Consider the following 13,129-nt stretch of genomic DNA (forward strand, 5'->3'; position numbering starts at 1 on the left):
CGGTGTCCTCGGCGGAGGTCCCCGCCCCGTTCACCTGTCTGGAGCGAGAGAGGTGTGTCCATGCCTCCCAGTATCTGGACAGCCAGCTCCCTCCGCGGTCCTCTTCTACTTGCTTCCCTCCGCCCAGGTTTGTAAGTGGTGTTTGGGGGGCGGGGGGATGTGGGGGAGTGGAAGGGAGGGCGGGGAAGGGGCCTCGCGGGGAGGGGCGTCGGAGCGCTGTCACCGGGTGTCACGCCGCCCTCCCCGCCCCTCCGCCGGGGGTGTGGGAGCGCAGCCGAGCGCGCGGCAGAGGGCCGGGCGCGTGGGGACGCGGGCGTGCGGGGTTCCGGGCGAGCCGCGCCGCACCCGGAGCGCGCTGGCCGCCTGAGCTCGGCGCGGCTCCCAGTGCCCTGAAGCCGCCCGCCCCCCGCCCCCTGTGCGTTGGGCGGCAGCCCCGGCCGCGGCAGCCGGGCTCCCGGGGAGGGGAGCGCGCCCGGCCATGGAGCCTTCGCACAAGGACGCCGAGACGGCGGCGGCGGCGGCGGCTGTGGCGGCGGCGGAGCGAGGGGCGTCCTCGTCCAGCGGAGTGGTGGTGCAAGTCCGCGAGAAGAAGGGCCCCCTGCGCGCCGCCATCCCCTACATGCCCTTCCCGGTGGCCGTCATCTGCCTCTTCCTCAACACTTTCGTGCCGGGACTGGGTAAGACGCGACGGCCGCGACCCCTTGCGCCCCGGGCCCCGGGAGCTGAGGGCGGCAGGGGAGGGGTCAGGGAGGGACCCTCGGGCCGCGCCCACGGGCTGCAAGTGCCGCGCCGGCGCTCCTAGCGCCCTCTGGCAGGTGGCAGAAGCGCGTGGAGGGGGCGCCCGGAGGGAGGCGCGGGGCTCCCTGACACTGCTTTCACCTCCTCCGACCTGGGAGCCAGGTGATCCGGCCTCGAGGAGCCGGAAACTTTGACGGGAATGTTGGAGTCTGCCGGCAAGCCGCCCAGGCGGCTCTCTCGACCCCGGCTAATCCTGCCTCTTCTCTCCGCCCTGCGCGCCCTCCTACGAGCTCCATCCTCCGAGGGGCGCGGGGCCCCAGCAAGACCAGCGTTGGGGCCGCCGGTGGGGATGACCAAGTCCCTGGGCATTGGAGAAGTCGGTCGAGCTGGGGAAAAAAGGGAGATGAGTTGGGACAGAAGACACCCCGCAGCACCCCCTGCTTTCGCGCGGTGAGGGGCGTGTGGGGGCGAGAGCTCTTTAGCCAGAGTCTCCACCGCCTTCCGGCGTGCTTGCGATTCCACCAGCACCCCTGCAGGACGCCGAGGGGAAGAGGGACGATTTTATTAGTTTAGATGCCTGTGGGTTTGAACCGCACTTGGCCAGAGCTGACCCCATAACTTCCCCCATCGCTTCCGTTCCTGAGAACGTGGAGTGCCCGCGGGTGTAATTGTGTGTTGGACTTTGGCGGCCTGGACGGTCCTGATGGCACCTGTGTCCCCAGTTTTAAAACGGAGGCCCATCACAGAGATTGGAGTGCCCAGTGGGGGCATAAAGGGAGGAAATGCGAAGTTTTCTTGACCCTTCTTCTCCTAACCCCACACCCAAATATGTCTGCATCCCCTCCCGGATCACTCCCAACTTGCCAACTTGGCACCGGCTGTTCTTCCGAGTTAACAGCAACTCACCCCCCAGTCCCGCGCGAGACTGGAGAGGCAGGCACCTCTGTGCCCAGGAGAAAAGCTTGCCGCTGTAAGGCTCCAAGTTCCCAAGAACAGAGGTCAGCTAGAAGTGGCTTTCTGTTTTGCTTTGGCCTTTCTCACGGCCCGGCTCTTAAGCAGCTTTGCAGGGGCTTCTTGGGTGCTGATAGGGAAGACCACACCCACCCACGCAGGTCGGGTTCGCTTTCCCCTTCCTGCTCATCTTTCTGCCCGCTAGGGGGAGGTGGGGGGGATGCTGCTGGAGAAGTGTATGTGTCTGAGCAGAAAGCTAGGTGGCCTTCAGTTGGGCATCCCCTTGTCGTGCCTTCAGCAGCCTGGTTGCTGTCTTCAGGCCGGCTCTCTGTGCACGTGTAGACCCTGTGAAAAGGCAAGCCGAGGCTAATTTAGCTGTGTCAGACATTCCCACCTGCTGGAGTGAAAAACACACTGCCTGTCCATCTCTCTGGGGACGTGAAGATCACCAGCAGGGATGTGTCTTGATTCTCCTTTTGGTGAAGTAAATGCCATCTTACGGTCTTTGAGGAAAGACGCACATTGGTGCCAGGTGGGCAGAGCTACCCCGAGTCTCTGCTGGGTCAGGCCACAGCCCCTGTTCATCTGGGCACCTCCTAGGTCTGCTTCACTAGGTCCCTTTCCCACCCTTAGGCCCACTGCCACACCTCCTGCCCTCCTGCCAACTCCTCCCATCTTCCCCCCACTTTTTCTGTCTTTACATAGGTGGCTGGGTGATAAAGAATCTACCTACCAATGCAGGAGGCACAGTAGATGAGGTTCCATCCCTGGGTTGGAAAGATCCCCTGGAGGAGGAGATGGCCACCCACTCCAGTATTCTTGACTAGAGAATCCCATGGACAGAGGACCCTGGCCAGCTACAGTCCAAAGGGTCACAAAGAGTGAGACATGACTGAGCATGCATGCCCGTGCCCTTTATAACATTTTGTTGCTGTTATTGTTAGAGCAGAATCCTATGGGATTTTTGTAAGAAACCTTTCTAAGAAGCCAGAATAAAAGAAAGAGAGAGAAAAAAGCAAACTACAAAAGTAATAAAACAGGCTGAGGTGAGCCGTGGGTACACAGACTTCAGAATTTTCAGTGACTGAAAATCCAGGCATTTTATTGTTTTGTGTTGGCTGTCATTGTACAACTGACTGGGTGCATGGGCCCCTGCCTCCACCCCCTCTCCCCTGACACACACACACTGAAGGGAGTTCTTGATCCTTGCTGGTATTTCTCATCTGTCAGTCAGGGATGCCTGTCCCTCTGGGATGCTGGGAGGATAAAATGAGATTACATAAAGCTCAGGGTCTGGCCATTAGAGTGTTCTGGAGACCGTGGGTCCATCTTGCTCTTTGACCCTCTGCAGAGCTGAGCACCGGTCCCATCTCTGGTATATGGGGTGGGGGGTTGCCCTCTGGGACCTTTCTTCTGAGTATTTATTGACCTCTCTGCTTCCCTTGACCTGCAGTGGAATCCTGGACAACAAAACAGCGCAGGCAAAATCTCCAGGCTTTTTTTTTTTTTTTGCAAACCCCCCCCCCCGCCCCCCCGCCCCCGCAACTGACCCTGTTGGGGTTTGAATGGCCCCAGCGCTTAGAAAATTCTCCCTTAGCCCAGATCCACTTCTCCATGTCCTCCAGCTTATCTGATGCTCCTGTGAAAACTGAATATTCATGTTTGGCCCTGCCCTTTGAGGAAATGAAGCTTCTTTTAATCTGTTCACTCTTATTCGACAAAAACAGAGCACCCACTGCGTGCCCAGCACTGGGGATGTGATGATGAATAAATCAGTCAAGATGTCATAGATTGTTGAGGAAAATTGATGCAAACATTGTTTAAATTTGTTATTGCTATAATGGCAGCAGGAACAGTATTTGAGCAGTAATTGATTCTTCCAGGGCTGGGATGGGAGTTCAGAGGATGCCTCCCAGAAGGAGTAGTATTAGGTTAGACCCTGCTAAGAGTTTCCATCGTGGGGCTCCAAGCACTTGCCATCCTCACATCATTCCTGCTCTCTGGAAACTGGTAGCAGCACGGGCCCAAAGAGCTCCTCTTTTTTCTGGAAACTTCCTTACCTGCAAGTGTTCTCCTCATTTGCAAATGGGATGGGAGTGCCAGTGTTGGGCTGACTGAAGGCACCATTTTTCTTTGACAGCATTTCAGGTTCATCCAGTCTGCAGGACCCCCATGGAGAAGCCCAGTCCTTACAATTCCCTGGTATTGCCTTGGTCCAAGCAGAAGGGCTGTTGGGGTAACATACCATCAGAGAGATGTTTCCTCTCTTGGGGAGTCAATGGGAAGGGGAAGTGATTTATGGTCATTCTGGATCCTCATTGGAACGATACAAAATGAATTTGAAAAATGGATGATGGTAGTTTCCTGTTCAGTGAAACTCTACTAACAAAGACCATGGCCAATACGTTCGTAGTTCAACAGGTATGGCGTTTATAAGTATACACAATTGCTCATACATGTAGTGGAGGTTCACTGTTATGCCCCAAAGTGGCCAAAGGGTTTGTCTGTTTTATGAGAAAAACTATACTTTCATATTTGAAAATTGTTTCTATCTTGATTGACTTGGTGAAATGAAAATGTTGGTAACTCTGTGGCAGGGAAAGTGGGACAGAGGAGAACTTTCACTGACTGTTAACTATTCCATCAGATTAATGTTGGCTATTAATCTAGTGTTGAATATTCATAAATAATTAATCCCCCCCCCCCCCCCAATATACTGCCTGCTCTTTGCACTCAGCTAAGATCTCCTTTCCCTCGTCAGCACATCCAGTCTGGCTCAGCTTCTCTCTCCTTTAAGTCTGAGCCTCTAGTTGATGATGAATCATGCCCTACCTTGTGGCATCTTTTGTATTGTTACCTTTTTATTACTGTTACAAGAGTTTATTCTTTGTCTATCCAAGTAGATTGTAAGTTCCTTAGAGCAAAAACCATTTAAAGTCTCTCCTTGATACAGTATACTATTTATAGAATGCACACTGACCAACCAGAATTATATTCCTTGAACAGGCATTAGAGATCATCTGGTCCAAGCCCTTTGTTTTATATAGAAGTGAGGCAGTCCCAAGGGTGAAAGAACCAGTGAAGTTTACATCCTAAGTCAGTCTTTTTAAGGAAATCATTTGAGGATGTATCTCAGCAAAACAAGAAAGTAAACCAAAAAAGAAGGTATGAGATCCAGGGAATAGTGTATTCAATTGAAAGCAGCCATGAAAAGCAACCTAGGATAAAATTGTTCAGCAAGCCTGGAGAGCAGTCAGTCTTCATTACTGTAGGAGGGTAGAAGGCTCCAGGAATGAGGTGAGGAAGATGGGAGAAAGGGACATTCCACAGAGTAGAGAGTATTACTGGTATACTGTAAGAGATTAAAGTGGTGATACAAAGCAGAAAGCAAGAAAAACAGAAGGCAATTAGTAACTGCAGTAAAGACAAAAAGCTGTGTAAAAGTATCAAGATCTCCAAATGAAGCAACTACCCAATTATATCAGGAGGTCAGTAGACTTCAAAAAGAATAGAGGATTCCAAACACTAAATGAAAAAGAATTTGAGGATATTAGGGATATGATGTAGAAGGCAGATGTTTCTTCTATCAACAATTTAAAAAAAGAAAAAATAACAACTTTGGGAGAAAACAAAAAACACGGTATTAAAGGTATAGCTTAAATAGGAAGCAAATCAAACTGTGACCTGGTTTTAGGCAAGTGGTGGAATATAAGAAAGACTCTTTTAAGTGCATAGAGTCGGTCTGTGAACAGTGGTGCACAATATGGGTCTCTTTGATTCTGTAGTGAAGAGTATTTGCTTAGTCATAATGATATAAATGCATCTCAGTGGTTTTTAACTTCTAAAACCAACCACAGGCAAAGCACTGAGGACTACTTAATAATAGCTATAAAGGTGGATGTAAGATTTTTTTTCCTTAGCAATATAAAATTAAAAAAACAGCTTATAGAAATTGACAGGTAAATTGTGATAGAATAAATTGTTATTTCCATTTATCCACTGAAAGATAAGCTATGACTTTATGGATAAGCTATGATCAACCTAGATAGCATATTAAAAAGCAGAGGCATTACTTTACCAACAACATATTAAAAAGCAGAGACATTACTTTACCAACAAAGGTCCGTTTAGTCAAAGCTATGGTTTTTCCAGTAGTCATGTATGGATGTGAGAGTTGGACTGTATAGAAAGCTGAGCACTGAAGAATTGATGTTTTTGAACTGTGGTGTTGAAGACTCTTGAGAGTCCCTGGACTGCAAGGAGATCCAACCAGTCAATCCTAAAGGAAATCAGTCCTAAATATTCATTGGAAGGACTGATGCTGAAGCTGAAACTCCAATACTTTGGCCACCTGATGCAAAGAACTGACTCATTGGAAAAGACCTTGATACTGGGAAAGATTGAAGGTGGGAGGAGAAGGGGATGGCAGAGGATGAGGTGGTTGGATGGCATCACCGACTCGATGGACATGAATTTGAGTAGGCTCTGGCAATTGGTGATGGAGAGGGAAGCCTGCCTGCAGTCCATGGCGTCGCAAAGAATCGGACAGAACTGAGCGACTGAACTGAAAGATGATGTCACATACCCACTTAATGCCATGATTCCTGTGGGAGGAGACTGTTTCCTTCCCTGCCCAAGGTTATCAGGCTTGGCCATGTGACTCACTTTGGCCAAGTGAGTGAGTGGGAGTGACATGTGCTGGGCCTGAGCAGACATTTTCAGAGGCATTGTGAGGTTCTGCCACTGTTCTTTTCTTTCTCTTGTGAGAGTGGCAGGTCTCAGATGTGCTCTTCTACCTGGTTCTCAGAATAAAGAGGACAACGGAAGCAGGGCATGACATATCACATGAGTGAGAAATAAAACTGAGACTTTTCTGCTGTTGTGTTAGTGTTGTTATTTCCCAGCACAACCTACCACAACTGACTAACGTGTAGAGGGTAGGGTAGAGGTGTGAATACCCTCCTCGTGTGAAGTGAGTGATCAAGACATGCTGTCTGAAGTTGATAGACCAAGAGATAAAGGCTACCAAGGAAATCAGCAGATGGACAGAGACAGTAATGTATCAGGACAGTGGGGTCATGTTGAGATAAGAGTGGAAAAGAATGAGGAATGATAAAAGTAAGCTAGCTCTTACGCATCATAACAAAAGTCAATAAATGACATCTGTAGTTGATAAGACAGAAAATGCAATATAAGCATACTCTGGAGATTAGGAAAACACCAGAAGAGTAGCCACTCTTTCTGATATCATCGGTTTTCTTTTGTTGAATGACTCATTCTTAGCACATATACATGCTGACATTGTCTCTCATCTTTTTCAAATGGGCTCTCTTGGTCCTACCCTCACCTCTGCCCGTTGCCCATCTCTCTGTTCCCCTTTAGATTTGTTGTCATCAATCCCCCTTCGGCCCACTCTAAGCATGTTTTTACCTCCATCACTTGCCCAAACTGTGCTTATCAGGATCACCAGTCTCCTCCAAATTTGCTGAATCCAGTGGTCAGTTCTGTCTTCATCTTCCCAGACTTTGCAGTTGCATTGGACACAATTGCTCACTCCCTCCTTGAAAACACTGTCTTTACTCGGCTTCTGGAACACGACACTCCCTAGTTTTCTTTATACCTTGTGAATCCCTCTCCGTTTCCTTTGCTCATCTCATCAGTTTTTAAACTTGGGAGTTCCCCAGGCACTCGATCTTCTTGATCTTGATTTTCTCTTTGATCTTGCTCTCTTTTCCGCCTCCACTCACCCCTGTGATGTTCTCGCTCAGTCTTCTGGCTGTAAATTAAATCCTCGTGATGATGACTCCCAGATCCAGATCTCCAGCTCAGACTCTCCCTGACCTCCAGACTCTTATATCCAACTGACTTCTCAACATCTCTCCTTGGAAACCAAGGGGCATCATAGACTTAACTTACCCACAACCAGCCTTCTGATTTTCTTTCCGAAATCTACTTCTCCCTCATCTTTCCCCATCTCAGCAATGGCATCCTTCCAGTAGCTCAGGCCAGAGTCTGGAATTCATCCTTGACTCCTCTTTTTCTCACACCCCACGCCCAGTCTGTCAGGAAATACTTGGCTCTGCTTTCAAAATATAGTCAGTATCTGATCACTTCTGCCTACCTTGTGTCTGCCCTGCTGGCCCAATCCTCCATCTTCTCCAGAATGCAATGGCCTCTTAATGGGCTGCTTGCCTTTACGGACCTTGTTCATAGTCTGTCCTCAGTTTGGCAGTAAGAGTGATCCTTTTGAAAACCCAAATGAGTCAGATCCTGTCACTTGGAAACCCTTCAGTGGCTCTCATATCATTCGAGTAAAAGCTCATGTCCTTATGATGACCCACCAGACGCTAGACCAGAAATTTTCAAAAGAAATACAACATGAGCCACAAGTATAATCTAAAATTTTCTAGTGCCTATGTTATAAAAAAGGAAAAGGTGAAATTAACTTTATTAGTATACTGTACTTCACTGAGTGTATCCAAAATTTTATCCTTCAATGAGTACCAATATAAAAATTATTGACAAGATATTTTATGCTTCTTTTTCTGTGTAGTAGGTTCTCAAAAATCTGTTGTGAATTTTGTACTGGCATTGAATCTCAGTTTGGACTAACCCAAGTCAAGTGCCCACTAGCCACAATGGCCATCATATTGGATAACATAGCACCACTGTGGTGTGGGGCACAGCATCTCTCCCACTGTCTTTATGATTTCATCTCCTCTCCTTGCTTACTGTACTCCAGCCCACTGGCCTCTTCATTGTTTCCTGACTATGTTGGAAGCATCTTCTCACCTCAAGGCTTTTGCATTTGCTGGAGTACTTGTTCTACAGACCTCTATGTGGATTCCTGTTCATATCCTTTACCTTTGCTCAAATGTCACCAGCTCACTGAGGCCTGTATTGGTTTGTTAGGGCTGCCATAACATGTACCATAGACCAGGTGGCTTCAAGAAGAGAAGTTGTCAAAGATAAGGTGTTAGGAGCACTGGTTTCTCCTGAATTCTCTCTCCTTGGCTTGTAGGTGACCGCTTTTTCTGTGTGTCTTCACAGGGTCTTCCTTTTGTGTGTCTTTGTGTCCACATCTCTCCTCTTACAAGGATACCAGTCATATTGAGTTAGAGCCCATCCTAAAAACCTCGATTTCAGTTATTTACCTCTTTAAAGACCTTGTCTCCAAATACAGTCACGTGTGGAGGCACTGGGAGGTAGGACTTCTGAGGGGACACTGTTCAGCCCATAACACCTTCCAGATAATCTTAAGATTATGGCTTTTTCCATCCTCCCCAGACTTCCTTTCTTTGCGAGTTTGTGTTCCTTAAGAGCACTGTCTCTATCAAACATACGGTATACAGGGACCTCATCTCCTTTGACTCTGCATCTCAGCTGGAGCACAGACCTGCCAACAGCAGGAGGGCCATGCTGTAGAAGGCAGCGAGTCAGTTCTCCTCTGCTCGGCACGCTCCTGGGTCTGACACCAACTTCCTCAGGATCACCTGCTGGCTCACCGTGTCTGCTCCCTACAGCACCTCCGATTCTTGCAATATCTCAGAAGAAATGTGGATGCAATTCATGTTATTGAACCTGACCTGGTCACTCCTCAAAGTGTCACTGCCCAGGCTGTGACCCGACTCATGAAAGGATACATTCCACGGGAGACTCGCTGAACAGGCGTCACTTGACACAGTGGCTTTTATACATTGGCTTGTAAGTGGTCCTGCAATGCACAGGTCGAGGGGGAGGGTAAATACAGCGGGTGACCTAGAGGGCACTGGACTAAGTCACATCTCTAGTGCATCAGAGTCACAAAGCCCCAGGGGGTTAGGAGGCCCCAGAGCTTGATCCGGTTCTTCCATATGTGTGTAGTTCTGAGCCCCTTCCTCTCTGAGCCTGTTTCCCCATCTGTGAAATGGAAATAACCCCTGCTCTACCATCTCATAAGGCTATTGTGTTCTGTTTAACCACGAAGCACTCCATGGTCAGAAAGGGGGTTATCACTACCAGTTAACATGAACAAAATTCCCTTTGTTTCCAAGATCAGTCCTGGAGTTTTCCTCTCCATGTCATTAGGGCGGGCAGCAGAGCCCTAAGCAGGGAGGCTTTTTCAGCCTCTGGTCCCACGTAGCTGAGAGCCAAGACCTGGGACCTCCTGCTGGGCCCTGCCTGGACCTCACACACTTGACACACTGGAGGCGGGGGAGGAACAGTGCCTGGCCTCTAGGGCTTGGTTTACCATTTATGAGAAGGTTCTGCCTTTATAACCCCCAAGCCCTGGGCCTCTGCGAGGGACATGTCTCTGAGGACAGCTTTACTGTTTGCTAAGAGGCTGTGGGAGCATCAGGTCGGTGTGTGAGTGTGCATGCAAGTGTGCGCACACACACAGGCACACACACAAATGGCCTTTAAGTTTTACCTGTCATTATGTTACTACAAAAGTTAGGCAGTTCTTAGGTTTGTGTTTGAACTTCCCAGCTCATGAGTCCAAGGAAACCATTCATTCAGCTTGGAGGCCATATTGGTGGTTTGTAGCCTTGAAACCCCATCACCTGGGCAAAAGGTGGGCTTGGCCTTGGGAGAGTGTATTTTTATTGAAGTATAGCAGATTTATGATATTATATTAGTTTCAGGTGTACAAAATAGTGATTCAGTGTATCTGTAGATCATACTCCATTTAAAATCATTACAGAGTGTTAGCTGTATTCCCTGTGCTGTGCAATACATCCTTGTAGCTTATTTATACATAGCAGTTTGTATCTCTTAATCCCCTGCCCCTGTCTTGCCCCTCTCCCTTTCCCTCTCCCCACTAATAACCACTAGTTGTTCCCCTCTGTGTTTCTGTTTTGTTATGTTCATTCATTTCTTTTTGTAGATTTCACATATAAGTGATAATCATACAGTATTTGTCTTTGATGTTTTACTGAGCGTAATAACCTTCAGGTCAGTGCACACTGTTGAAAATGACAGAATTTCATTTTTTAAATTAATTTTATTGAAGTATAATTGATTTACAATGTTGTGTTAATTTCTGATGTACAGCAAAATGATTCAAATGTATATATATATATATTCTTTTTTCACATTCTTTTCCATTATGGTTTATCAGAAGATGTTGAATATAGTTCTCTGTGCTATACAGTAGGACCTTGCTGTTTATCCATCTTATATTTAATAGTTTGTAACTGCTAATTCCAAACTCCTGAGCCTCTGCACACCCCTCAGGAAACCACAAGTCAGTTCTCTGTCTGGTGGATGTTTGATAGATATGTTCATTTGTGTTGTATTTTAGAGTCCACGTATTAGTGATACCGTATGGTATTTGTTGTTCTCTTCCTTACCTGCTTCGCTTAGTATGATCATCTCTGGGCCCATCCATGTTGCAAATGGCATATTTCATTCTTTTCTTATGGCTGAGTAATATTCCATCATATCTATATACCACATCTTCATCCATTTGTCTGTTGATGGATACTTATATGTGTTTATTTTATGAAAGGTCTTAAGTTCATTGACTAAGTCATTTTTCTTGAAAAGAATAAAATGACCTGAGACCAGGGCCGTCCTAGAACCTGGAATGTGTAGGGGCCATGGCCAGGACTTCTGTAGGCTTAGATCTTCACTGACTGAGAAGTTTAACCCTGAAGCCAAGACTGATTTGGTGTTTGCAGAGAAGAGCCTGTCACTTGTCCTGAAACTTAAATAAAGAAAATGGTCCACCTTTCCCAGGGTCAGGAAGTTTTAGGGCCATCTGACCACTTCATTTTACAGAGTACAGGCCTCCTCCAGGACCTGAGGCTCTTACCCACAATCTCACATCACTTTCCCAGCCCCAGACCTTCCTGCCCATCCTGGTGCCTGGAACTTGTGTGTGTGTGTGTGTGTGTCTGTGTGTGTGTGTGTGCACACGCGCACGCGCTTACATGCTTGCTCAGTTGTGTCCAACTCTTTGCAACCCCATGAACTATAACCTGCCAGACTCCTTTGTCTATTGCCATTTCCTTCTCCAGGAGATCTCAACCCAGGGATCGAACACACGTCTCCAGAGTGTCCTGCATTGGCAGACAAATTCTTTACCGCTGTACCACCTGGGAAGCCCTGTACTAGAGGGTTAATTACTTATTTGTCAAATTAAACGAGCGTGCAGGTATTATAAAGATTTGATGAGGGCTGCAGAGGACAGCAAATGACTCATCAGTGACCACATCCAGCCCCATCACCCGGAGTCCCTTCTTCTCACTGCCCCAGCCTTCCCCCTCGTAAGCTTTACTGAGATCTAGCTACCTACCGTAAGTATCACTTTCAGCATGCGCAGCTCGGTGGTGTTTAGCAAACCCAGAGCTCCTTGCTCCTCTCCCTGCCCTGCCTTCCAGTCTCAGCATTTAGCCACTTTCTGTTCAGAACCTCGGGAGCTTCCTGTGACAGGAACACCTTCAGGCAGGTGCTTCTGAGGAAGGGAGATTGCTGGGGCACCTTTTGGTCACGACTGCCTCCAAATTCTGCTAGTCAGGGATCTGCATCTCAGAAGGCGAGGCCCAGATGGGCGAGACATGAGCCACCTGGAGGCTTCCGGAACAAACATTGTTTGGGAGGTTGTCATGTTTTATTTTCTGTTTTGTTTTAAAAAGAAACATCTCAGCAAGAAGGAAAACTTTCTCAGTGAAAACACAAAAACATGGCACCGGTGGCATGAGTTGAAACGTGGGCCATTTCTGAGGTGGAAATGTCCCCTCTCCCTGGGGACGCAAGGGCTCTGGCCCTGGTCGTGGATATTGCATGGGCCTAAGAGTCACCCTCCGGCCAGGTGGCAGAAAGGCACGCCCATAGCACCTCAGATGGACGTGGGTCTTCCTGGGCTACAGCTCAGTGCACCTATGGTTTTAATGGAATTTCCATGTTAGCAGATTAAGCCCATCTCTGCCCATAGCTCAGCTCTGCCAATTTCTTTCTGCTTCTCTGAAACCTGCAACAGCTCTCTATTATTGTCCACGGACTAAGCTCACATTCCACATTGGACCCACCAGGATTCAACAAACTTCGCTTCTTCTTTCCCTCCCTTTAATTTAGTTGAAGTGAAGCACATGGTTTTATGGTGCCCCTCTGGACCCCTGCCTGGAACATCCTCCTGCACCACCAGGTCTGAATCCTGCCCACCTCCCAGGCCCGTCTCCAAGGCTCTGCTCTTCCAAGCCCTTCTTGACCATTCCCATGTGGGGTGCTCCTCCTTCCTGGGACTGTCAGGCCATTTAGGACATTTCTCTTGTTTTCCTTAAATTCTGTTCTTCTGTTGTCTTAATCTTTGTACTGGCATCATCTCCTTTGAAGGGTGGGGCCATGCTATATCACCTTCCACCTCCCACAGCACCTGGCAGGGTCCAGTAGGCACTTGTCGGAGGGGAGATGTGTGTGTGGCTGACTTCTGGTTGTGAAGATGGGGTCAAGAGCGCAT

At 48.3% G+C, this 13,129-nt stretch overlaps 1 protein-coding gene across 2 annotated transcripts in view; it reads left to right on the plus strand.

Moving 5' to 3' along the window:
• The first annotated feature begins 478 nt into the window (after positions 1–478).
• Positions 479–13,129, plus strand: part of STUM (stum, mechanosensory transduction mediator homolog) — a 56,709-nt gene continuing 44,058 nt past the window's right edge. For both annotated transcript variants that reach the window (XM_068986621.1, XM_068986622.1), the window contains exon 1: positions 479–677. In XM_068986621.1, the coding sequence (XP_068842722.1) occupies positions 479–677 (199 nt within the window). The remainder of the gene's footprint in view (positions 678–13,129) is intronic.

This window comes from Capricornis sumatraensis, chromosome 14 (assembly GCF_032405125.1).
Source record: "Capricornis sumatraensis isolate serow.1 chromosome 14, serow.2, whole genome shotgun sequence".
Taxonomy (NCBI): domain Eukaryota; kingdom Metazoa; phylum Chordata; class Mammalia; order Artiodactyla; family Bovidae; genus Capricornis; species Capricornis sumatraensis.